The sequence below is a fragment of the Heterodontus francisci genome, chromosome 1 (genome assembly GCF_036365525.1).
Source record: "Heterodontus francisci isolate sHetFra1 chromosome 1, sHetFra1.hap1, whole genome shotgun sequence".
In the NCBI taxonomy this organism is placed as follows: Eukaryota; Metazoa; Chordata; class Chondrichthyes; order Heterodontiformes; family Heterodontidae; genus Heterodontus; species Heterodontus francisci.
In genome coordinates, this window is record NC_090371.1 from 208,076,620 (window position 1) to 208,102,161 (window position 25,542).

The following is a 25,542-nucleotide window of genomic DNA, read 5'->3' on the forward strand; positions in this document are numbered from 1 at the left end:
GTCGCTTTCTCTTCCCCACTCCCTCCTTCGATCCCCACCTCAATCGCCGCTTTCTCTTCCCCGCTCCCTCCCTCGATCACCACCTCAATCGTCGCTTTCTCTTCCCCACTCCCTCCTTCGATCACCACCTCAATCGCCGCTTTCTCTTCCCCGCTCCCTCCCTCGATCACCTCCTCAATCGTCGCTTTCTCTTCCCCACTCCCTTCCTCGATCACCACCTCAATCGTCGCTTTCTCTTCCCCACTCCCTTCCTCGATCACCACCTCAATCGTCGCTTTCTCTTCCCCGCTCCCTTCCTCGATCACCACCTCAATCGTCGCTTTCTCTTCCCCACTCCCTTCCTCGATCACCACCTCAATCGTCGCTTTCTCTTCCCCACTCCCTCCTTCGATCACCACCTCAATCGTCGCTTTCTCTTCCCCGCTCCCTCCCTCGATCACCTCCTCAATCGTCGCTTTCTCTTCCCCACTCCCTTCCTCGATCACCACCTCAATCGTCGCTTTCTCTTCCCCACTCCCTCCCTCGATCACCACCTCAATCGTCGCTTTCTCTTCCCCGCTCCCTCCTTCGATCACCACCTCAATCGTCGCTTTCTCTTCCCCACTCCCTCCTTCGATCACCACCTCAATCGTCGCTTTCTCTTCCCCGCTCCCTCCCTCGATCACCACCTCAATCGCCGCTTTCTCTTCCCCGCTCCCTCCCTCGATCACCACCTCAATCGTCGCTTTCTCTTCCCCGCTCCCTCCCTCGATCACCACCTCAATCGTCGCTTTCTCTTCCCCGCTCCCTCCCTCGATCACCACCTCAATCGTCGCTTTCTCTTCCCCGCTCCCTCCCTCGATCACCACCTCAATCGTCGCTTTCTCTTCCCCGCTCCCTCCTTCGATCACCTCCTCAATCGTCGCTTTCTCTTCCCCACTCCCTCCTTCGATCACCACCTCAATCGCCGCTTTCTCTTCCCCGCTCCCTCCCTCGATCACCACCTCAATCACCGCTTTCTCTTCCCCACTCCCTCCTTCGATCACCACCTCAATCGTCGCTTTCTCTTCCCCGCTCCCTCCCTCGATCACCACCTCAATCGCCGCTTTCTCTTCCCCGCTCCCTCCCTCGATCACCACCTCAATCGCCGCTTTCTCTTCCCGCTGTCTCCCTTGGTTGCCGCCTTTCCTTCCCCACTCTCTCCCTGGATCGCCACCTCAATTGCTGCTTTCTCTTTGCCGCTCCCTCCCAGGCCTGTCTGCTCACCACTTGCTCCACCCCTCACTGCTTCCTCCTCCCCACTGCTCGCTGAGCCACTCACTCGCTGCCTTGCCACTTTCCACCGCCCCGCTCACCGCTTTCCAGCCCCCTTGCTGCTTCCCACCCCCCTCGCCCTCGCCGTTTCCACCCTGCCTCATTGCCTCCACCCCACCTCACCACTTCCAACCCTCACCGCCTCACCCCTTACTCCCCCAATCTCGCCGCTTCCCCTCACCCCTGGTTGGCCGTTTGCCCACTCAGTGCGTGCAGGTGTCATAATGTACGGATATCAGTGCGCACGTGCGGATTCATACTGGCAAGCCGGCAAGTGTTTGGACGCATTGATGACGTCAGCGATCACTCTGCGCATGATCCACGTTTTACTTTTACTTTTTTCTACTTTTTTTATTTGCTTAGTTAAGAAGACTTTGTGCCATGGATTCTGTCACTGCAACATTTTGCCTATGTCTTAGAAATTTGGGCAAAATGTTCCCCTATGGGGAACCCATTGTATTTATTTCAACAACTACTTGAATTTAAATAGCGTCTTTAATGTGGTAAAATGTTATAAGGTGCTTCACAGGAGTGTTATAAAACAGAATTTGACACGGACCCACATACAGAGGTATTAAGAAAGGTGATCAAAAGCTTGGTCTAGAAAGTAGTTTTAAGGAGCGTTGTAAAGGAGGAGCGAGAGAGGCAGAGAAGTTTAGGGAGGTAATTCCAGAATTGGACCAAGGCAACGGATGGTACCATCAATGGTGGCATGATGAAAATCAGGATGTACAAAAGGCCAGATCATGGAAGATTAGAGAGCGAAGGGAATTACAGGTGGGAAGGAATGAGGCCATGGAGAAATTTGAAATCCAAGATGAGAATTTTAAAATCAAGGTGCTGTTGGACTGGTAGCCTATGTTGGTCAACAAGCATGATGGGCTAATGGGACTTGATGCGAGTTAGGATATAGAAGAACAGGAAAAACAAGAGGGATGCCAAACAGGTGACTTTGGATCACAGAAGCACTGTGCACACTCACAATTGCTCTTCCAGTTGCAAACACAAGCAGAGACCAGAGATACAGTGGTAGAGTTGTCCTTCATGCTTTAATCTGACTTTCAATCAAATCCACTAAGGGCACGGTAGTGCTTTTGGCTGTGAAGGCTACTTTAGCTCTTTCCCTTGAAGGCTGAGACTCATTCCGGGAATGCTGCTCTAATATCCTATAGGGAAGATACTCCAGGGTGCTAAATAGCAACCCTCCTCTCGTCCACCTCGTGCATTGCATTGTCCACTTTGCCAGTCATAAGATAGAGAGTGAGGTGCTGAGCTGCATTATCACATCCCACAAGCTTTGTTTCTGCAATGGGTTCCCTTTCTCTTTAATTTTTGAAAGCACTACTTTTTCATGTCTGCATGCAGCCTTAGCAAAGGGCTAAAAATGTTCCTCTTTCCCAATTGTGCTAGTTTCCTGCAAAACGTCATAGCTACACTACAGGTTATGCGTAATTGTGCAAATGAGCTGACCACAGAAAACTGTATGCAATGTGAGACGAATGTTATGCTCTCCGCCGCTGTGGGTTTGGAGGTGGTGACAGCATAATATTGTGTGGGATGGTGGCGTGGGGGTGAGTTTCCCACCATCCCACCTCCGCCAAAATTTAGTCCAGGGCAGGAAGCCCTGTGAACGGCCTTCCCGCCCCACCACCAATTGAGACCCTTAACTGGACAATGAACCTCCAGTTAAGGGCCTCTTCCCGCCGCAGCTACAATAAGCCATGAGGCAGGCGGCCCTGTCACCGCATGTGAAGCACGGCATGAAAAGCCATGCGGGCTGCTTCCCGGCTCGGTAGACGGGGTGGGGGTTAGCCTTATTAAAAGGCACGGTGCCTAATGGTCTCGGGAAGGGGAGGGGGCCCGCAAAGGGGTCCTTGATGCCAACCCCCCTACAACTCCATCCCCTCCATGAACCCCATCCCGGGCGACCCCTCACGCCCTGACCTACCTGAGGCCTAGCTCCAGCGATGCTCCTCGGCCTCCGGTACGGTCACCTCCAGCAGCAGCCACCAACCTCTGATTGGCCAACGGCTCTCCAAGGGCAGAACTTCCGGCGACGGGGTCTTAGATCCTATGGAAGGCCCGTTGCTGTCCACTTAAGTGCCTAAATGGCACTAAATTCAGCGGGCCTTCTGGTAAAGAGGCAATGTGGGGATCTTGGTGTCGGTTTTCCGGACGTCAAGACTCCCCCCACCAAGATAAAATTCCCCCCAAAGTTTCTCAGTGCACCGCCAGGTTTGCACTAGGGCCTAGCCATTGGTGACAGAGCTGGTGGAACTTGAGACCAAAAAAAATCCATCTGGATATTTTTACATTTGTTCTGTGGATATTGCTGAAACCTGTGGTGTTGTGCACAGATGATTTTAAAATATAGCAATTGTTAACATTCTTGGCAGCAATTTGAGCTTGTAACGTGTACTTTGTTAAATGTTTCTTCTTTATTGAAATATTAGGAAACTCAAGTTGATGCTTATATATTTTCACTGATTCTAAGTATAAAATTTGAATATGTACAATGATGTGATGTAGATACTTACTGACCTACCACCTGTCCTACAGGGGACCTCGATGTGTGGCTCGGTTTGACTTTGAAGGAGACCAGGCTGATGAACTCACTTTCTTTGAAGGAGATGTTATTGCATTGAAAGAGTATGTGAGTGAGGAGTGGGCTCGAGGACAACTGAAAGGTCGTTCTGGAATTTTCCCACTAAATTTTGTAGAGATCGTTGAGGATTTACCAAATTCAGAGCAACACGCTGTGCAGAATTCACCTCTGTCTCCAGGTGAGTAAAAGATGTTTTTTGAGTAAGTGATAATTGTGAAGTGTCATAAATCTTCAGTTTTTCCTTTAAAATATAGGATCAGAGCCAGTAAAGTTACAACACAAAACAACAAACTTCAAAATCCAAATGGTATGAACTCAGTCCTGTGAAGGGCTACCTGACCTGAATTTGTAATCCTCCAGCGTAACTCACATTGAACTTTATCGGTTCTTTCTGATTGGTTGACTTCTTGCGCTCACATGGAGTATTATTGATTTGGTACATGAGTGTACACTCACTTTCCCATCTTAAGTTAAACGTGATTGAGACCCTTTAGAGGAATTGGGAAGATAGGTGGGAAATAAATGTTGAGGAGAAAGGGTTTGGTGATGCCATGTGTTTTTATGAGATTCTGTTTCTTTAAAATTGCATTATCGCAAGTGGTTGAACTCTTGACTTTAACTATGAGTTGAAGTCCAAAGGCTAGTTGTCAATAAAACTCACTTCCTTTATTTGATTTGATTCTATCATGACTTGAATGTCATAATGAAAGTAAAGCTTCAGTTGCCATGTTTGAATTGAGAATAAAGGATGATTAAAGGCTGTTGTTATAGGCTGGCATTATTGGAAGCCCATAATACAGCAGCAGGAGGCAGGACCAGTTGGACAAAATTAATCTTTGCAAGCTGTGAAGTGGAAAGCTTTATATCTGCGCACCATTCCACCTAAGCAAGAAATTACCAATTTGCCCAACGTGTCATTTTGAGTGAAAGCACTCAAACCTGGGACCATCTTAGTGTCATAGAGTTATACATATTGTTGTGCCAAATCGTTTAATTAGGTTTGCCAACTCTTGCTTTGATGTATTCCTGGAATGATCATGTGACATCTGTTTGCCCTTTGAAAATGTTATTGCATAATTGCCCCACAATTGTAATGCAACCTACACAGGTAAGTTAGGTGTATAATTTGTAAAACTTGGGATTGTAGTTTAATCTTTGTTTATGATTACAAAACTCAGCCATTGATTACCCATGAGAATAATTACTTGAGGTCTCGAACCTGAGATAATAAAATTGTCTTTCAAAATCGGAGAAACATAGTTGTCAGTTAATCAGGCTGGGTAATTTCGATGCTATGTTTGTTTAATTTCCTGATATTTAGAGCTGCATTAACATTCTTGGCCATTACTTTAATAGTTAAATGGCTGTCAAACCACTGGAGAAGTGAAAAATTATTACAGATGAGTTCTGATTGGTTAGAATTCTGCTGGTAAGGCTGAAGAAATTCTATTGTCTAGTCTGAACCAAACTCATCCAATGGAAACTGAAGTGAGCATTTATATTCATTATTATTAAAACATAATAATAGTGACAAGATTAACAACTGCATGTCCTAAGTAGAAAGCATTCTGGTAAATTGCCTGGCAAGTTTCTATGCAGCAGCTCTTCCAAAGATTTTGGGGGGGGTTTCTCTCACAAAGTCAGTTAATGTGGCATCAGAAAAGGGTTTGGGAAAAAACACGGTCAGTTTTAACATTTCGATGTCGCAGCACTAAGAACAACACTCTGACCTTCCCTAAATGCCTGTTAATTGCCCATGGAAGCCATTAGCGATCTCTCGAAGAAAACCTTTACCTTCTATTTTCCGATTAGATTTAAATGCTCCTCTACAATTTTAAAATCCGCTTTATTGAAATGCTACATTTTCCTATGGCATTGGACCATATTTTGCTTGGAGCTGCTCTGTTTGTTAGACTTTCGCTTGTCCATAAATTTTCTATGAGCTTTTGCATGGCAAGGTCCTGTCAGACAACTGTCCTCTACAGTGCATCTGGGGCCTGTGTGAACAGGGCAAACAATGGTGTATCTCTTTAACCAGTCAGATTGAAGAATTATTCATGAGCAGCTCAGAGTCTAAACCATGAGATGTCAGTTACAATTGTGAATTCATTATCAAATCAGGTACAGAAAGTGAAACAAGAGAGACAAAGAAAGATTGCACTGAGGAAGAGAGAAAAGTGACAAACAGAAAAAGTTTTGAAAAAGTAGTTTTTTAAAATCTCCAATAATTAAATTCTGAAGGAATGAGTCTTTTTTTGATAACTTTATTCCCTATCCATGAAATAAGTACAGCAACTGGACACTGCGTAATGTATTTGAATGGTGAGCCAATGTGATGTGGTGTTTGGGAAGCATCTAGAGGAACAGGGCAACTCAGACAGCAATTCCCAGTTTTCACAATTCACTGTGCATGTGCGGACACCAGAAGTTGCTGTGCGATTTGCGCATAACTAATGATGAGCGATGTTAGCTTCTTGCTATTTTCACAACAAAATATGACCCTAATAACTATATTTAGTGTATTTAATATCTTTTTGGTATACAGTGTTTCAACAAATACTTAATAATTACTTATTCTCTATTGATTGAGTGGCTGTTGAATGGAAAAGCTAATTACTCAATTCACCATACATACATACTTGCATTATGTGAAGTCTGTGATAATTATTTGCTGAAGTGCATGTATCTCAGAGATACAAAAGCTGCGGCTGGTTTCCCCTAAAATGGATAGTGCATATTCTAGTGTGCAGTGCATTCTGGGTTGGGACATCTGCCATTAGGGCACAAAATCTCAGAACAGATCCACTTAAGGTAGGCAAGGGAGAATCGCATTGGGAGCAGAAATTTGGTAAATTGAATTAAGTATTACTGTGCATTCCTTGATCACAGTTTGGACCCATCTTTGATCCAGGTGAAGTAAAAGTACAAACCACAAATACAAAGATCCAGATTTTGCAGTCAGCGGCAAACAAACAGCAGTCACCATTTGTTACACTTAGACGTGCACACAGCCTTTCTGTGGGATTTTGTGCTGTGACTTGTGGTAGTTAGAAATCCAAAATAGCACAGCAGCTTCTACAGGAGATCTGGGACCTGTGGGAACATTATGTGCCTCATTAACCAATCAAGTTGAAGAATCCTTACTGAGACTCGGGGCTGAATTTTCACCATGGAGGCGGGAAATGGGAGTCGGGTCTGTTTTCGAGTCAGAAACCCACCTCCGGTGGGAAACTGATTGAAGTTCAGATTTTCACAGGGGCGAGCCCTTAATTGATATGAAGATCGGTTTTCTGTCCACTTGGAGTCATTGGGAGTGGGAATGGAGGCAGCTCAGATGAAGTGTGGAACTCATTTAGGCACCCCACAGCAGCCATCACTGAGGTTACTGGTTGTCCTGAGGGAGAGATCTGTGGATGGTGCCAAAGCCTTCCACTGCACCAGAGGGAAGTGAGATGTCACAGGGCAGTCTGTGGCCTGGCACCCTGGGCAGGGCAGACCCTCACTTCATCAATGCTGACCTGGATCTAAAACTAGAGGCTGTGAGGAGGAAGGTTCTCTTCCCAGAGGGTGGCAGGACAAGGACACTTTGTCGTGCAGCAGGGTCACCTCTCTGTTCAGTATCATCCCCCTTGCCTCCTCTTCTGCTTCCTCTCTCACCTCCTGCTCCTCCCCCAATGAGCTGTCTCCTTCCTGGGCCTCATTGTCCTCAAGGTCCACACTTCTCAGGAGGGCCATGTTATGGACAGCACAGCAGACTACCACAATGACCTTGCAGGAGGATGCCACCCAACCGGTCCAGGTACTGGAATTGCATCTTCAGAAGCTGGAGGGCCTGCTTAATGGTTATCCTGCTGAGCAGGTGGCATTGGTTGTATCGCCTCTTGTGCCTCTGTCTGGGCTCCCACAGAGTGGGTGAGTAGCTGTGTCCTCAAGGGATATCCCTTGTTCCCTAGAATCCATCCATGCATTTTGGGGGTGGTAGTGAAGATCTGAGGCAGTCTGTACTGGTGGAGGATGAAGGAGTCATTGCAGCTGTCAGGAAAGCGAGCACACACTGGAGGAAGCTCTTGTTGTGGTTGTCGACCAGTTGGACCTTGAGGGAGTGGAAGTCTTTCCTGTTGATGGATCTCACTTGTCGGTCACTGGGTACCTTGATGGCCACGTGGGTGCAATCGATGAGGCCCTGCACCTGGGGGAATCCAGTGACGGAGGCAAAATCCACTGCCTTCTGTGCCTGTGCAGGCCCTGTCTGTCATTAAATGAATGTGCTGTCCAGCTCTGGCAAAGAGGACATCAGTGACCTGCAAGATGCAGTGGTGTGCAGCCAATTTATGAGATGTCATTGAGGTCCACAGCTGATCCTTGGAAGGATCCAGAAGTGAAGAAGTTCAAGGATGCAGTGACTTTAATGGTTACTGGCAGGGCATGGCGACCAGTGCTGCAAGGTGCAAGCTCTTCGATGCCGAGGGCACAGATGTCTGTGATCATCTGCCTGGAGCGTCGCAGTTTCCTGTAGCACTGGTTTGCGGTCATCTCCAGGTAGCTCCATCTTTGGCGGTCGATCCTGTGTTGATGGTTTAGCCTCCGTTGTCTTCCTGTCCTTCTCTCCTCTTCCATGCCCACTTGATGCCTGGGATTCTGCCCATCTTGTTGAGAGTATTGCCTCTCATCGCCACTGGGCTCAAACTCTTGACAGTCATGTCATTGCCAGCTGGAGCCTTCCTTCTGGGCAGGCGGCTGCCCAGTTGTCCTTGACAGCCTTGCCCTTTGCTCTTCTGTTCCCATGATGCTGGGTGTTCAAAACCTGAGCGCTGAGTGCCCATTCTCCCTGCCACCTGTGCAGCACCAAGGGCATCCCCTTACCAAGTGCCCAGTCCCACTTTGCCCTGCTGACCCTCTTATGGGGCTGAAGTGATGTCCTGGGGCAGCCATGACTGGCTCCCCACTCTTTATCCACCTGCCTTCAGTTGGTCAGTTTCTGAAGGCATGAGTTATCTATCCGCCCCTTAAAAAATGTAAAGGTCACCCCTTGACAAGTTCTTAACAAGCTTTTTAACTGATTTAATTGGCCTCAATTGGGAGAACAGCGGGATCCCTGTCCACCCGGCCCCCGGCTTGGTGATTATTGACTGAACCGGCACCTTGAAATTGACATGCCGCCCGGCACTGGAATTTTCAGGGCCTTCATTTCCGTCTTCAGGGGGCCCCCAAAATTCAGCCAACAGTGTCTAAACTAGGATGTGTAAGTTGGAAATTGCCAAATCATGTATAGAAAGCGAAATAAAGTTAGTTGGGATTAAGCGAGGGAGATAAAACAGACGGAAAATAATTTAAATAATTTTTTTAAAATTTCCAACAATAATTAAAATCTCAGGGAATGAGACTCCACACTTTTCGAAGTAAATTTTAAATGCCAGAGAGGTTGTTTGGCAGTAATTAAAACTTATTGTGCAATTAAAAATTCACTTACAGTGGAATGAACAAACCCTAACTTTTTTGGGGTGTTTAGTAGGTATCTACTGGGAAGTACCCCAACTTCACACCATTGCATGTATCTGAATGCTGAGTTTCTCAGTGAGATACTTTAGATGTTTGTGGAGGAGCAGAGCCACTCAAAGCGCTGATAGCCTCATTGCTATTCTTAACACAGAATCTATTCTCTCCAGTTGCCAGCAGCAGGGTCCGGGAGACAAAACCTCGATTCCATGAGTCTCTCGGCCAATCCAGGAGAGTTGGGATCCCTAGATAATGCCAGAGGTTTGACTAAGATTTGAAAACTTCAGTTACATCCCTGGTGAAATTGAGTTATAAAAGTTTAAATAGAATCATTAAGTACAGATATAAAACAAATGCATTGAATGCACTCTTCTCTGAAATGCTGCCCATCATGAGCCAGGTTTATACAAGTACTGACTGTGATTCAATAATTATTGCCAAAATATCATTCTAAAAAATGCCCAGTTTTGTCACCAGCTATCTTTAGTGAAACACCAAAGGTGTCATTGTACAATAGATAGTCACTTTTGCATCCATAAACTAGAATTTTGGCCTATTCCAAGGAAATCTGAATCATGTGCTTTCATCATATTGTTGAGTGTATCCCTGCTTACTGATAGAGTAACTCATTGTCAATAATGGTGTGACTTTATGCAGTTCGGCATCTCAAGTTGGAAAAATAAATGATCGCTTTTTTAAAACAAATTTATTGACTCTTTCCTCAGATTCTGACATATTAGCAGGTGGTAGAGCAGTAAAGACCTCCTCATCTAGTCAGGTAGGACTGCTTTTGCAATGAAAATGTAGTCATCTTTCATACAAATATGTATAAATAAATGCATATAAGTATCAGAAAGTCCTGCCCTCAACTTTCCCTTGGTTATTAATTGAGTGTTAGACATTTGCCACTAAACTGGAGCTGTGAACATAAATTTATTCCACGAAAGTGTAACTAGCTTAACAAAAATGTTAGATTTTAACTTGTATCCTTTTTATAAACTCTGTACATTCAAAAATTTATATTTATTTTGTGCCTTTGACTTATGTTTTTATATTGTATATCGACAGGTACTAAATATATGCAGTTTGTTTGCTGTGCTGATGGTGGCAGGTGCTGAGGCACTTACCCAAGAATAGTAAGGCAAAATGTGAAGTCAGCCTGGACCAGTCCTGCACATCTCAAAGCAGCTGCTAACAGAGCAGCATTGTCAGAGCATTGCCTGTCTGTCCTCCCAAGGACTGACTTGTGATGGAAGGAATAGTTTAATTTACTTAATTTAATATTAAAAATAGGAAAGGGTACGACTGTATTGACCACTCCAGTTCAGTGACAAATGTGCAATAGTGAAGCAGTAGTTACCAGGATATCAAGGTCCTTTAGGAGGGCAGGGCTTCCTGCTCTATACACGTTCGATAAAATTACTTTTCATATGTTACACGTGATAGAAATTAACCATTTACCCTAATCATCTCTTTAATTAGTTAAATGTATTTTTTTTTGCTGTTGCTGAAACAAACTGACTGACTGATTTTCTGTGAACTCTGTAGGCCGGAAACTCAAACTCACAGTGGTGTGAAGCACTTTATGATTTCAAAGCAGAAGCTGTTGATGATTTGCCATTTAAACGTGGGGATCGGATCCTCATCACAGAGCAGTTAGACTCTGAGTGGTGCAAAGGGAAATTGAACGGACGTGAGGGGACATTCCCAAATGCGTTTGTTCAAATCTGCTCAGGTACCATCACTGTGAAGCTAGGAATCTGCAATACTGAAGTTGGAGAAATTGCCTTTTGCTTATTTTGTGTTTCTGGAATTTGGATGCATTAAGGTTTTTTAATGAAAACACTGCACTAGTAACATTTGGATCTAAGAAAAACAGACCACAGCATATTCTTACATGGTAGGAAGCTTGGAGCTTTAGAAGAGCAGAGAGATTTAGGGAGCTTTGTACATAAGTAGCTAAAAGCTGGTGAATAGGTACAAAAAATAATTTATGGGATGTTAGGTGTAAGATGTTATAAGATGTTAGGTTTTATGAATGGGAGCTGGAATTCAAAGGCATAGAGGTTTTGCTACAGTTGGATAAAGCTCTGGTTAGACTGCATCTCGAGTACTGCATGTCATTCTGGGCAATATATCCCGTGTTGGCCTTGGAGGAGGTGCAGCGCAGATTTAACAGAATGATACCAGGTCAAACAGAGCTAAGTTATAAGGACAGGTTGCATAGACTAGGCTTATATTCCCTTGAGTATGGAAGACTAAATGGTATCTAATTGAGGTGTTTAAGAACATTAAAGGATTTGATAGGGTAGATTTTTTTTTTTTAGAGATACAGCACTGAAACAGGCCCTTCGGCCCACCGAGTCTGTGCCGACCAACAACCACCCATTTTTACTAATCCTACATTAATCCCATATTCCCTCCTACATCCCCACCATTCTCCTACCACCTACCTACACTAGGGGCAATTTACAATGGCCAATTTACCTATCAACCTGCAAGTCTTTGGCTGTGGGAGGAAACCGGAGCACCCAGCGGAAACCCACACGGTCACAGGGAGAACTTGCAAACACCGCACAGGCAGTATCCAGAACTGAACCCGGGTCGCTGGAGCTGTGAGGCTGCAGTGCTAACCACTGTGACTCTGGTGAGAAAATGAGGAACTCTTTCCCACCCTCCCTAAAAAGCTGCTGAGGCTATATCAATTGAAAATGTCAAAACTGAGATTGATAGATCTTTATTAAGTAAGGGTATCAAGGGATATGGAACCAAGGCGGATAAATGGAGTTAAGATGCAGATCAACCATGATCTAAATGAATCATGGAATAGGCTCAAGGAACTAAATGGCCTACTCCTGTTCCAAGTAACCCTTTGAGTCTCATTATTTCATGCATAGTATAATTAAAATGGTTCATTGGAGGAGCATCATTATTGAATTCAGAAAAATCAGCCAATGTGATGCATGAGAATCAAACAAATGGCTCTTTACATGACATTTTTATTTCTTCATAAAATGTTATCATGTTTATGATGAAATGAAGGAGCCAGGAAGCAGAGAGAGAGAAAGAGTTAGAAGAACAAGAAAGGGTAGGAGACAAGGGAAGAGTTGCTGCTAGTCTGCACGTCCTCGTTTCTGGTGTAAGAATGGCACAGGTAGCAGCTTGGAGCTACATTGCCAACCAGTCCTCTGTCATAGGACATGGGTGTGCTAGGAAGGCAAGAAAGGGGAGAAAAATGGATAGAGGGCAAAATGAGAAGGTAATGTGCCTGAAAATTAAGAAAGGAACCGGAACATATCACTTAGAAATTAAGCAGAAATTACAGGAAGGATGATTACTGTCTAGTAAATGTTGACTCTAGTTCAAAAGATTCTAAGTTACCTAGTCCCATTTTAAAATGGCTGTGTTTGCTGACAATACAACCACTAGGTGGCGCAGTACTGGCACATGTGCAAATTCAGCCTCATCGACAGGAATGTCACTGTCTGCAATATCACAGGCAGCTGCCAGTGATAAAGATGGTGCTGCTCAATTTAACATGAAAAAAGAATTGCACCCAAATCCCCTCACCCCTCAATGGCTGCAATCACCGCCTCCACCCACCCGCCCCCCCCAGTACCCTCTAGCGATTGCCACTTCTCTTTCCCCCCCCCCACCTTCCTCCTGTGATTGCCGCATTCAGTTTCCCTCTCACTCCCATGCCCGCTTTCTCACCACTCCCTCCTGCCGCTTCACACTAGTCACCACTCCATCTCAACGCTTCCAACTGATTGCCGCTTCATCCCACCATTCTGCCCAGCGCCTGACTGGTCACTGTGCCCTCCCGCTGCTCGATCCCCGCCTCACTTCCTGGAGAAGTGACGGGTTGGGGGCAGGAGGGGGAGCGAGCGGGGTGCTAGTGGCGAGGCGGGAAGTGAGCAGCAGGAGGGAACCGTGACCATTTGGGCGTGGGAGAAAACGGCAGGAAGCGAGCGGCAAAATGGAGCAGGGAGCAGGTGGGTGCGGGCAAGGATGGTGGGAGGGAGCAGGGAAGAGAAGCTGCGATGGAGGCGCCTATTGTGGGAGGAAGTGGAGAAGAGAAGCGGCGATTGAGACCAAAGCACGCACTGCAGGCTGACGTCCCTTTGCGTGATAAAGTGTGCGCGCATTAGTACTGGCAAAGCTCGGGTGCATTTTGTACGTGCACAAGGATGAATGCGTTCTGCACATGTGCACAGTGATGACGTAAATGCTTGGCTGCGTTGTCAGGAAACACTCCGTTTTAAAATTGTAGCCAGATGAAATTGTAAATTAGATTTTTTGCAAGTGATGACAAATGACTTCGATGTATGTCGAATGTGCCATTTGATTTACAACTTATTGGACTTTGTAAAGAGGTTCATAATTGATAGTTTGTTATTGACGTCTTATACAATTCTTATTTAGGAATGAAAATAATTAATTTGGATTTAATCAGTTTACATGTTTGCCCATCTGCAATTGATAATATTTTTAATGTAAAATGAGAAATTTCAGCACTAACCCATTTTTAGACAATGTACTAGATTGAAATTGATTTCTGATAACATGCATGTTTTTGTTTTATTGTATTTTCATAGGTGCTCTTGGTCTATCCATATCCAGTCCCAGGATAGATTTTTAGCCTTTAATTTTGACAACCTTGCATTACATTTTCCACCTAGTGACTTAAGAATGAGTAATATATCTAGCCCATAATGCCTGTTGTATTCTGTATACAGATACAGGCCTACATTCAAGTCACACGGATCAGATACTAAGGGTGATGGAAAACCTCAGCCAGTTTTAGATGTCTGGCTGAAATTTGAATCAAGATGTAGCATAAATCATATTTGTGCGTAGATTGTGCAACTTTATTTCATCGAAGCCTGGTGAATTCCAGGAAATTGAGATGACCAAAACAATGGACAGCTATAATTGAGGAGTGGGTATCAACAATTTATCTGAAATAGTTGTATACAGTAGATAATCACATTGACGTGGAGTTGTGGAGAATACCTCTCAGTAAGCTGTACCTTCAATGTTTTTATACAAAATGATTTTTATTTCAGGAGAACCAAGCACAGTAAAGCAACAGCCCTCAGTGAATAAGAAAGGAAAAGCCAAGGCACTGTATGACTTTGTTGGGGAGAATAAAGATGAGCTTAGTTTAAAGGTATGTAAAGTCACATCAAATCTGTTTAAATGTTCAACTAAATTGTAGAAAACTTTCTTAAAAGGTAAAAGAAAAGTGATGTTTCAGTAATTTTTTTTACTGATCAGAGATTGGCTTCTGATGGAGGTCAGAGCATCAATTTGTTAATTGTACATGAGATAGTTGAGCATGGTAAGTCCAAATAAAGAACCAAGGCATTCTCCACAGACACAGCAAAGAGGATTTTATTATGGCGTATGGTATGGTGGAGTGAAAATCATTGAGAAAATTCTTGTTCTGTGTTGCACATAGTGATGGGGGAGATAGGTAGAATTGCTGTGGTTGTGTGTTTTTGAATATGTTTCTGACATTGCTGAACATAGCTGACAGCACAATATTTCTGCATGGTTTAGCAGGATAATATTCGGACCTCTGGTGTGATCCAGGCTGAAAAATGTGCTCCACGAGATGTGATGATTTTTTTTTTGTTTTCTAACACAAAACAGAGTCCATCCTTCCGTCTCAACACTAATCAATAACTCTGTCCCCTCATGAAAGCTGACCTCTAATTTGGTGTCATGCTTTGTGGCAGGGATACGACCTGCCTGTTCTGAAAAAGCCTTTTCCTTGCAAACAATAGGTTATTGTTTATAGTCTATGAATAGTTGGCTGGACTTACACTGGTTAGTCATAACACTAACTCCAAACTTATTTCCACATCTTAGGACTGACAGTGTTCTAATCCCACACTAACCAGGTGTGCAAGCATGCCTAGGAGGCTCTGACAAGAGGTCATCGACCTGAAACGTTAACCCTGTTTCTCTCTCCATTGATGCTGCCTGACCTGCTGAATATTTACAGTATTTTCTGTTTTTATTTCATATTTGCAACATTCACAGTATTTTGCTTTAGTACTAAATTACTTACCTCACTCAGCTTTACACTCTGCAGAAACGCTCACTCGGAATTGAACTCACTTCTCCTCAGGTCCTTACAGCTGAGGTATAATAGCTTGGGCTGTTTCCCAGTACTTTTACTCGTGCAAGCCCTCACTCTGTATGAGCTGAAATGTGACTATGTGCACAAAGAAACGTACCAGAAGTTGGGATGAAGGGGAGATGTGCCAAAGGACCGGGTGTAGAAGAGGATTATGACTGGAGGAAGTTAACAATAGGGTGGGACATGGTCATTGATGGATGTAAAGATGACAATTTTCAATTCAATGCATTGGGATCAGGAAGTTGATCAGAAATTAATATTAAACAGAAGCATGAGCAGATGTAACAATTTTAGCTGGATTACAATACTTCACTTGTATGTTTCAAAACAAGAAACATCCTGGGCTGGATTTTGGAAGCTCGCAGTTCAAAAATGGCGGTCCGCTCACATGGACCAGACATCACGGAACTGCCGCAATATTCAGCACGGCAGCTCATTTAAATGGCCGGGCCAACTGCAGCCCCCCCCCCCCCCCCCCCCCCCAACCGATGACGTGGAGGGGGCGGGCAGTGTGGCAATGGCGTCAGGCACCACTGCGCAGGCATCGATGTCATTTTTAAAGGGCTTCGAGCCCTACCTTACAAGTTAAAGTTTTAAAGCGATAGTGCAGTAAGATTTATTTTTTTAAAATTAAATAAATGTTTCTGGCCCCTCTTCCAATCCCCCCCAATAACCATAACTCATTCCTTGCCCTCCTCTCCCTGCCACCCCCCCCCCCCCCCCCCGCAAAATGCTTACCTTGTGTACCTGACCTTTCCCCCCCTCAAAGTTCACAAACTTTTAACTTGACGACTTCCCACCATCCCCTACACCAATCAGAGTAGTTTGACCCCACTCCCCCATCCTGCACTGAAATACCTATCTGCTACCCGCTTCCCCTCAGTGTCCTGCAGCGGATCTCCGGACGGAGGTCCGAAGGCATGGGAGTGCCGGCCACCGGCACCAATATGGCAGTGGAACAGAAGGTGGGGGCAGGTAAGTAATTAATTCATTTCTTTACGTAAATTTACCTATTCAAATTTGGCTCCTGTCACCAAGCGGCATCGACCTAGGCACCGGAAACGACATAGGCAAACCCAGCCGTGTCGACCCTGCAAAGTCCTCCTTACTAACATCTGGGGGCTTGTGCCAAAACTGTCCCACAGACTAGTCAAGCAACAGCCTGACATAGTCATACTCACGGAATCATACCTTACAATGTCCCAGACACTGCCATCACCATCCCCTGGTATGTCATGTCCCTCCGGCAGGACAGACCCACCAGAGATGGTGGCACAGTGGTATACAGTAGGGAGGGAGTTGCCCTGGGAATCCTCAACATCGACTCTGGACCCCATGAAGTCTCATGGCAGCAGATCAAACATGGACAAGGAAACCTCCTGCTGATTACTACCTACCACCCTCCCTCAGCTGATGAGTCAGTACTCCTCCATGTTGAACAGCACTTGGAGGAAGCACTGAGGGTGGCGAGAGCACAAAAGGTACTCTGGGTGGGGGACTTCAATGTCCATCACCAACAGTGGCTCGGTAGCAACACTACTGTCCGAGCTGGCCGAGTCCTAAAGGACATATCTGCCAGACTGGGTATGCGGCAATTGGTGAGGCAACCAACAAGAGGGGAAAACATACTTGACCTCGTCCTCACCAATCTGCCTGCCGCAGATGCATCTGTCCATGATAGTATTAGTAGGAGTGACCACCGCACAGTCCTTGTGGAGACGAAGTCCCGCCTTCACATTGAGGATACCCTCCATCGTGTTGTGTGGCACTACACCGTGCTAAATGGGATAGATTTCAAACAGATCTAGCAGTGCAAAACTGGGCATCCATGAGGCGCTGTGGGCCATCAGCAGCAGCAGAATTGTACTCAACCACAATCTGTAACCTCATGCTCCGGCTCTACCATTACCATCAAGCCAGTAGACCAACCCTGGTTCAATGCAGAGTGCAGGAGGGCATGCCAGGAGCAGCACCAGGCATACCTCAGAATGAGCTGTCAACCTGGTGAAGCTACAACACAGGACTATCTGCGTTCCATCTGCGCAAGCAGCATGCGATAGACAGAGCTAAGCTATCCCATAACCAACGGATCAGATCTAAGCTCTGCAGTCCTGCCACATCCAGCCATGAATGGCGGTGGACAATTAAACAACTAACTGGAGGAGGTGGCTCCACAAATATCCCCATCCTCAATGATGGGGGAGCCCAGCACATCAGTGCGAAAGATAAGGCTGAAGCATTTGCAACAATCTTCAGCCAGAAGTGCCGAGTTGATGATCCATCTCGCCTCCTCCTGAAGTCCCACAGATGCCAGACTTCAGCCAATTCGATTCACTCCGCGTGATATCAAGAAACGACTGAAGGCACTGGATACTGCAAAAGCAATGGGCCCTGACAATATTCCGGCAATAGTACTGAAGACGTGTGCTCCAGAACTTGCTGCGCCCCTAGCCAAGCTGTTCCAGTACAGCTACAACATTGGCATCTACCCTGCAATGTGGAAAATTGCCCAGGTATGTCCTGTATACAAAATGCAGGACAAGTCCAACCCGGCCAATTACCGCCTCATCAGCCTACTCTCAATCATCAGTAAAGTGATGGAAGGTATCAACAGTGCCATCAAGCGGCACTTGCTTAGCAATAATCTGCTCAGTGACACTCAGTTTGGGTTCCGCCAAGGCCATTCAGCTCCTGACCTCATTACAGCCTTGGTTCAAACATGGACAAAAGAGCTGAACTCAAGAGGGGAGGTGAGAGTGACTGCCCTTGACATCAAGGCAGCATTTGACCGAGTATGGCATCAAGGAGCCCTAGCAAAACTGAGGTCAATGGGAATCAGGGGGAAAACCCTTCGCTGGCTGGAGTCATACCAAGCGCAAAGGAAGATGGTTGTGGTTGTTGGAGGTCAATCATCTGAGCTCCAGGACATCACTGCAGGAGTTCCTCAGGGTAGTGTTCTAGGCTCAACCATCTTCAGCTGCTTCATCAATGCCCTTCCTTCAATCATAAGGTCAGAAGTGGGGATGTTCGCTGATGATTGTACAATGTTCAGCACCATTCGTGACTCCTCAGATACTGATGCAGTCTGTGTAGAAATGCAGCAAGACCTGGACAATATCCAGGCTTGGGCTGATAAGTGGCAAGTAACATTCGCTCCACACAAGTGCCAGGCAATGACCATCTCCAACAAGAGAGAATCTAACCATCTCCCCTTGACATTCAACGGCATTACCATTGCTGAATCCCCTACTATCAACATCCTAGGGGCTACCATTGACCAGAAACTGAACTGGAGTAGCCATCTAAATGCCGTGGCTACAAGAGCAGATCAGAGGCTAGGAATCCTGTGGTGAATAACTCACCTCCTGACTCCCCAAAGCCTGTCCACCATCTACAAGGCACAAGTCAAGAGTGTGATGGAATACTCTCCACTTGCCTGGATAGGTGCAGCTCCAACAACACTCAAGAAGCTCAACACCATCCAGGACAAAGCAGCCCGCTTGATTGACACCCCATCTACAAACATTCACTCCCTCCACCATCGACGCACAGTGGCAGCAGTGTGTACCATCTATAAGATGAACTGCAGCAGTGCACCAAGGCTCCTTACACAGCACCTTCCAAACCCGCGACCTCTATCAACTAGAAGTACAAGGACAGCAAATATATGGGAACACTACCACCTGCAAGTTCCCCTCCAAGTCACACACCATCCTAACTTGGAACCATATCGCCGTTCCTTCACTGTCGCTGGGTCAAAATCCTGGAACTGCCTTCCTAACAGCACTGTGGATATACCTACCCCAAATGGACTGCAGCGGTTCAAGAAGGCAGCTCACCACCACCTTCTCAAGGGCAATTAGGGATGGGCAATAAATGCTGGCCTGGCCAGCAATGCCCACATCCCATGAATGAATTTTAAAAAACATGTTAATTTTCATAAGCATTCCATTCAGCTGAGGTGCCCACGCATCTAGACTTCATAAGGGATTGTTTACAAAGACAAATAAAAGGCAGACTTGTTTACTTGCCCCACATGTCAGTGGGAAGCCCAGCCAAGCTATGTATTTTCTGTCCCAAAGAATAGTCATTTAAAAATTACTTCAAGCTCATTTCACCTGTTGGAGACTTGTGTACACTGGATCAGAGCTAAATTCAAGCCCTTGAAGTTCCAAAGCTGGAAGGGTACAATTAAAATCCTCTACATTTTACTTGCATAATTGATAGGCCTAGGACCTTTCCTTCTCCCCCGTCATCCCACCCCATGTTAGATTCAACTGAAGCAATGTGTTCGATTTTTAAAAAAGAAACATACATTGGAAAGGGTGCAAAGAAGTGCAACAAGAATGAGTCAAACTCAGTCTACAATCAAGAGAGCAAAATTCTGTAAATAAATTAAATCCAACAAACTACTTCAAAATAGGTTAGTCTAGTAAGACCATAGGACACAAATTATTGAGAAGTAAATCTGAAACCTGTTGTGAAGATTTTTTTTAAACAAAAGGTATTAAATTGTGGGTTTTCTTTTTCACCTGACGTATGTTCCAAAGACATTGGAAAAAGTGAAATGCTCTGCTGGAAAGTTTGAATAATGGGCTCACCCTTAGCCTCTTATGAAATTGCACTGGATATATCTTTGAGTAAATGGGTATGAGTTTCATGCTGTAAAATACAGTAGTGATTGAGTACATCAGAAAAGTCAGGGTTGAGAAAAGGCCTAATCACCTAATGGTTTTGGTGCATTACCTCTCCTATTGTAGAATCTAGTTTAGATTTTGAATAATTCCAATGTTTTTCCTCTATTATCTTGCTTAATAAATTGCCCTGTTCTAAATTTTACTTTTCACAAATTTCTATTTGTCATTTTGGTTTATGCTATTGATACCCTCTGCTATTTTATGTATTTGCAATAGATTCTCTTGAACTGCATTCTTTCTGCAGGGAATGGTGGCATAGCAGTTATGTTGCTGGACTAGTAATTCAGAGGCCTGAACTAATGCACCACCAGATATGAGTTTAAATCCCACCACAGCAGCTGGGGGAATTTAAATTCAAGTAATTAATAAATCTGGAATAAAAAGCTAGTCTCAGTAATGGTGATCATGAAACTATAAGATTGTCGTAAAAACCCAACTGGTTCACAAATGTCCTTTTGAGGAAGGAAATCTGCTGTCCTTAACCGGTTTGGCCCACAGGATTGTGGTTGACTCTTAACTGCCCTCTGAAATGGCCTAGCAAGCCACTCAGTTATCCCAAACTACCATGAAAAAGTATAAGAATAAACTGGACAGACCACCCAGGATCAAGCTAGGCATCGGATACAACAAAGGCACACCCAGACACTGCAAAGTCCTCCCCACTAACATCTGGAGACTTGTGCCAAAATTGGGAATGCTGTCCCACAAACGAGTCAAAAAACATGCTGACATAGCCGTATTCAGCGAATCATAACTTTCAGACAATGTCCCAGAATGCTCCATCACCATTCTTGGGTATATCCCACAGGCAGGACAGACCCACTAGAGATGGTGGCACAGTGGTATACCGTCAAAAGCGAGTGGCCCTAGGAGTCCTTAATATTGACTCCAGACCACATGAAGTCTAATGCATCAGGTTAAACATCGGCCAGGAAACCTCCTGCTGATTATCAACTACTGCCTTTCCTCAGTTACTGAATTTGTACTCCTCCATGTTGAGAAGAACCACTGAGGGTAGCAAGGGCACAGAATGTACTACTGACCGAGCTGGGAAAGTCCTGAAGGACAAATGTCAGACTGGGCCTGTGGCAGGTGGTGAAAGAGCCAACACAAGGGCAAAAACCTACTTGGCCTCATCCTTCCCAATCTACGTGTTGTGGATGTATTTATCCGTGACAGTGTTGGTAGGACTGACCATCTCACAGTCATTGTGGAGACGATTCTTCACATTGAGGACACGCTCCATCATGTGTGGCACTACCACCGTGCTCAATGGGATAGATTCAGAACAGATCTAGCAGCTCAAAATTGGGCATGCACGAGGCGCTGAATTGTATTCACCCACAATCTGTTGCCTAGCACCAGACAAACCTAAAAATGAGGTGCCGACTGCCAATCCATTGAAGCTAAAACACAGGACTATGTGCATGCCAAACAGCAGAACCAGCATGCTATAGGCAGAGCTAAGTGATCCCACAGCCAATGGATCAGATCAAAGTGCTGAAATCCTGTCACATCCAGTCATGAATGGTGGTGGACAATTAAACAACAAACATGGAAGGAGGAGGCTCCTCGAATATCTGCATCCTCAATGATGGAGCCCAGCACATCAGCAACATTCGCAACCATCTTCAGCCAGAAGTGCTGAGTGGATGATCTGTCAGATCCATCTCCGTGCTGAGGTTCCCACCATTGCTGAAGCCAGTCATCAGCCAGTTCGATTTACTTGTGATGTCAAGAAATGGCTGAGCATACTGGATACAGCAAAGGCTATGGGTCCCTACAGCATTCTGTCTGTAGTGCTGAAGACTTGTGTTCCCCCACATCAATCTACATTCATTCATTAGCAAATTGATGGAAGGGGCAATCGACAGTGCTATCAAGTGGCACTCGCTCACCAATAACCTGCTTACTGATGCTCCGTTTGGGTTCTGCCAGGGCCACTCGGCTCCAGACCTCACTACAGCCTTAGTCCAAACATTGACAAAAGAGCTGAAGTCCAGAGGCGAGACCAGAGTGACTGCCCTTGACATCAAGGCAGTATTTGATCGAGTGTGGCATCAAGGAGCCCTAGCAAAATTGGAGTCAATGGGAAAACTCTCCACTGGTTGGAGTCATACTTAGCACAAAGGAAGATGGTTGTGGTTGTTGGAGGTCAATCACCTCAGCTCCAGGACATCACTGCAGGAGTTCCTCAGGGTAGTGTCCTTGGCCCAACCATCTTCAGCTGCTTCAGCATTGACCTACCATCCATCATAAGATCAGAAGTGGGGATGTTCGCTGACGATTGCACAGCATTCAGTTCCATTCATAACTTCTCGGATACTGAAGCAGTCCATGTCCACATGGAGCAAGACCTGGACAACATTCAGGCTTCGGCTGATAAGTGGCAAGTAATATTCACGCCATATAAGTGCCAAGAAATGGCCATCTCCAAAAAGAGAGTATCTAACCATCTCCCCGTGGCATTCAATGGCCTTATCACTGAATCCCCCACCATTAACATCCTGCAGTCATCATTGTCCAGAAACTTAATTGAACTAGCCATATGAATACTGTGGCATCCATAAGGCATAGACCCGATGGGTTGATTGGCCTCCTTCTATGCCGTAAATCTCTAAATGACTCTAAGAGCAAGTCAGAGGCTGGGAATTCTGCAGCAAGTAACTCATTCTCTGACTCCACACTGCCTGTCCAACATCTACAAATTACAAGTCAGGAATGTGATGGAATACTCTCCATTTGCCTGAATGGTGCAGCTCCAAAAATGGTCAAGAAGCTCGACACCATCCAGGACAAAACAACCCACTTGATCGGCACCCCATTCACTTCCTTCGCCATGGGCGCATTGGGGCAGCTAGTGTATACAAGATGCTCTACAGCAACATGCCAAACCTCCTTTGACAGCACCTTCCAAACCTCCGACCTCTAGAAGGACAAGGCAGCAAGCTTGAGGGAACAACACGACCTGTAAGTTCCCCTTCAAGTCACACACCATCCTGACTTGCAAATACATCACCGTTCCTTCACTGTTGATGGGTCAAAATCCTAAAACTCCTTCCCAAACAGCACTGTAGGTGGATTGCAGCGGTTCAAGAAGGTGCCTCACCACCACCTCATTGGTGGAATCCTCACTAGTAACATTTCTAAGTATTGTAGATTTGAGATAAATTTTTCAATAAACATTAATTATTTCAATTTAAGTAGAATTTTGCTTCTTTCCAAATGAAAAGAAATCATCAAGGGCAATTTGGGATGGACAATAAATGCTGGCATTGCCACTGACACCCACATCTCATGAATAAATAAAAATAAATTCTTTCTAGACTATAAAACAAAATTAAGTAAATAAAAATGTTGCCAAAAAAAACTTGTTTTTCAGGACTGGCTAAACCATGTTATTATAGCAATGCAGGCTTGGGCAGAATTAACTTTCAACAGCATTCCAATATGTATAAATATTAACAAAAATCTGCAACTTTTTTCCCCCAAGGTTGGAGATATGATAACCTTATTAGAATCCATAGATGCTGACTGGCTGAAAGGAGAACTACAGGGGAAAAAGGGAATATTTCCCAGGAACTTCGTTCAGATTCTTCAAGACCCATTGTGAGATTCCCTTTACTTAGGTTAAGGAGGAGTGTGGAACATGGAGCAGAACTGAACTTCGTCAATCATTTATATGTACCAAGGCACATGCAATACGTGGACTATGCAGAACATGACAGACTGAAACAGATTTAGTTGCTGATGGAGAACTAATTAATCAAGAGTTCCATTACCTGTGAACTGAGACGCAGTCACTTGGGAGCAGTGGGTGGATCAGTGGTCAGCATTCATACATTGATGACTAAATAAACACAACAGATTAAAATTTTACTGTAAAACGTTTATATGTTAGTGTTAAAATACATATTCCAGTATTGAATCAGGAACAAAGTTAATGTATTACAATTGCAATTTTTTTTTAAATCCGTCGATGCCTGCATGTGTTGGTACTGACATTAGAAGGGCTGGTTTTCCCATTCTTGCTGTCATCCTTTAACTTGCATACAAATTGCAAAGACTTTTTAATGTAATCTCAATACATAATGCATAGTTACATGCTATTCCTTATCTTCTGATTGCATTGTTTTTGAAGGCAACATGGTTTAAAAATATTAAACTTTTTGAGATCATGGCTTCACAATACTGCTGTGGTGTTACTATTCAGCAATAACTGGACATTGGCAGTGACAAATTATTTTGATGTGGATTCCTCACTGGTAATATTTCTAAGTATCATAGCTTTGTAATAAACTTTTCAATAAAACAATATTTATTTCAATTTATATAAAACTTGTTTTATTATTTGGAAAGAATCAGTTTAAATCCATGACTTCACAGCACTCAATATTTTGGGAAACTGTCTTGCATGATTTAATTTAACCAAGTCAATTTGTATAAAATGCAGCATCATTGTGTATTACACCAATACTGTATTTAGCTCATAATGCAACTTTTGGCAGCATAGTGAAAGTTGACTTGAGCACTGTATATTGCCATCTGGTGGTCAAGACCCTTGATTACCAATTTCTACAGTAATATAACTCTACCACTGAAATATAACAGAAATGTACTTTTGTATAGAAATCTTAATTCCAGTTATGCATGGAATGCACTAGAAATAGAAACCACATACTCCAAAGAAAGTATTTTTCAAAAGCCCTTTGTTAAGGTATTGCACCATAGACTCATGACTAAGGTCAGAACATGTGGATTCGGAGGACAAGTAATAGAATGGATAACAAACTGGCTACAAAACAGAAAAAACAGAACAGAAAAGAGATGTTTTAAAGGTAGTTACTCAGATAGGCAAAAGGTGGTTAGTGGTGTTCCACAAAGATCAGAACTGGGACGACTGTTAACCATTTATATAAATGATTTGGACTCTGAATCAGAAGTAAAAGTCGAAAATTTGCAGACAACACCAAATTATGAGGTGTAGTTAATACAGAGGGGAACTGCAACAAAATACAGGAAAACATTAATAAACTTGAAGAATGGGTGTGTAATTGGCAAATAAACTTCAATATAGATAAGTGTGAAGTGGTACAAGTAGTATAAGGGTATCAAAGGGTTAGTCTTGAGAGAATGTAAAGATTACTGCCCACCATGATGAGGTAAGAGATCATGTGGGAGAGACTCAAGAACAGTTACAGCATGTTTTTTGAAGGAACCACACAGGTTAGTGTGGAATGTATATAGTTACTAAACAATAAAGAATAATTTTTAAACAATGCAGTCTAAAAACCTCTCTG

General features: G+C 44.4%; 1 protein-coding gene across 1 annotated transcript in view; it reads left to right on the top strand.

The window, feature by feature from the left end:
* Nucleotides 1-24,574, top strand: part of sh3d19 (SH3 domain containing 19) — a 204,476-nt gene extending 179,902 nt beyond the window's left edge. Inside the window, exons 17-21 of the mRNA XM_068041139.1 lie at nt 3,853-4,076; nt 10,120-10,172; nt 10,943-11,129; nt 14,464-14,567; nt 23,736-24,574. Coding sequence (XP_067897240.1) covers nt 3,853-4,076; nt 10,120-10,172; nt 10,943-11,129; nt 14,464-14,567; nt 23,736-23,855 — 688 coding nt within the window. The 3' untranslated portion in view covers nt 23,856-24,574. The remainder of the gene's footprint in view (nt 1-3,852; nt 4,077-10,119; nt 10,173-10,942; nt 11,130-14,463; nt 14,568-23,735) is intronic.
* Nucleotides 24,575-25,542: the final 968 nt, after the last annotated feature.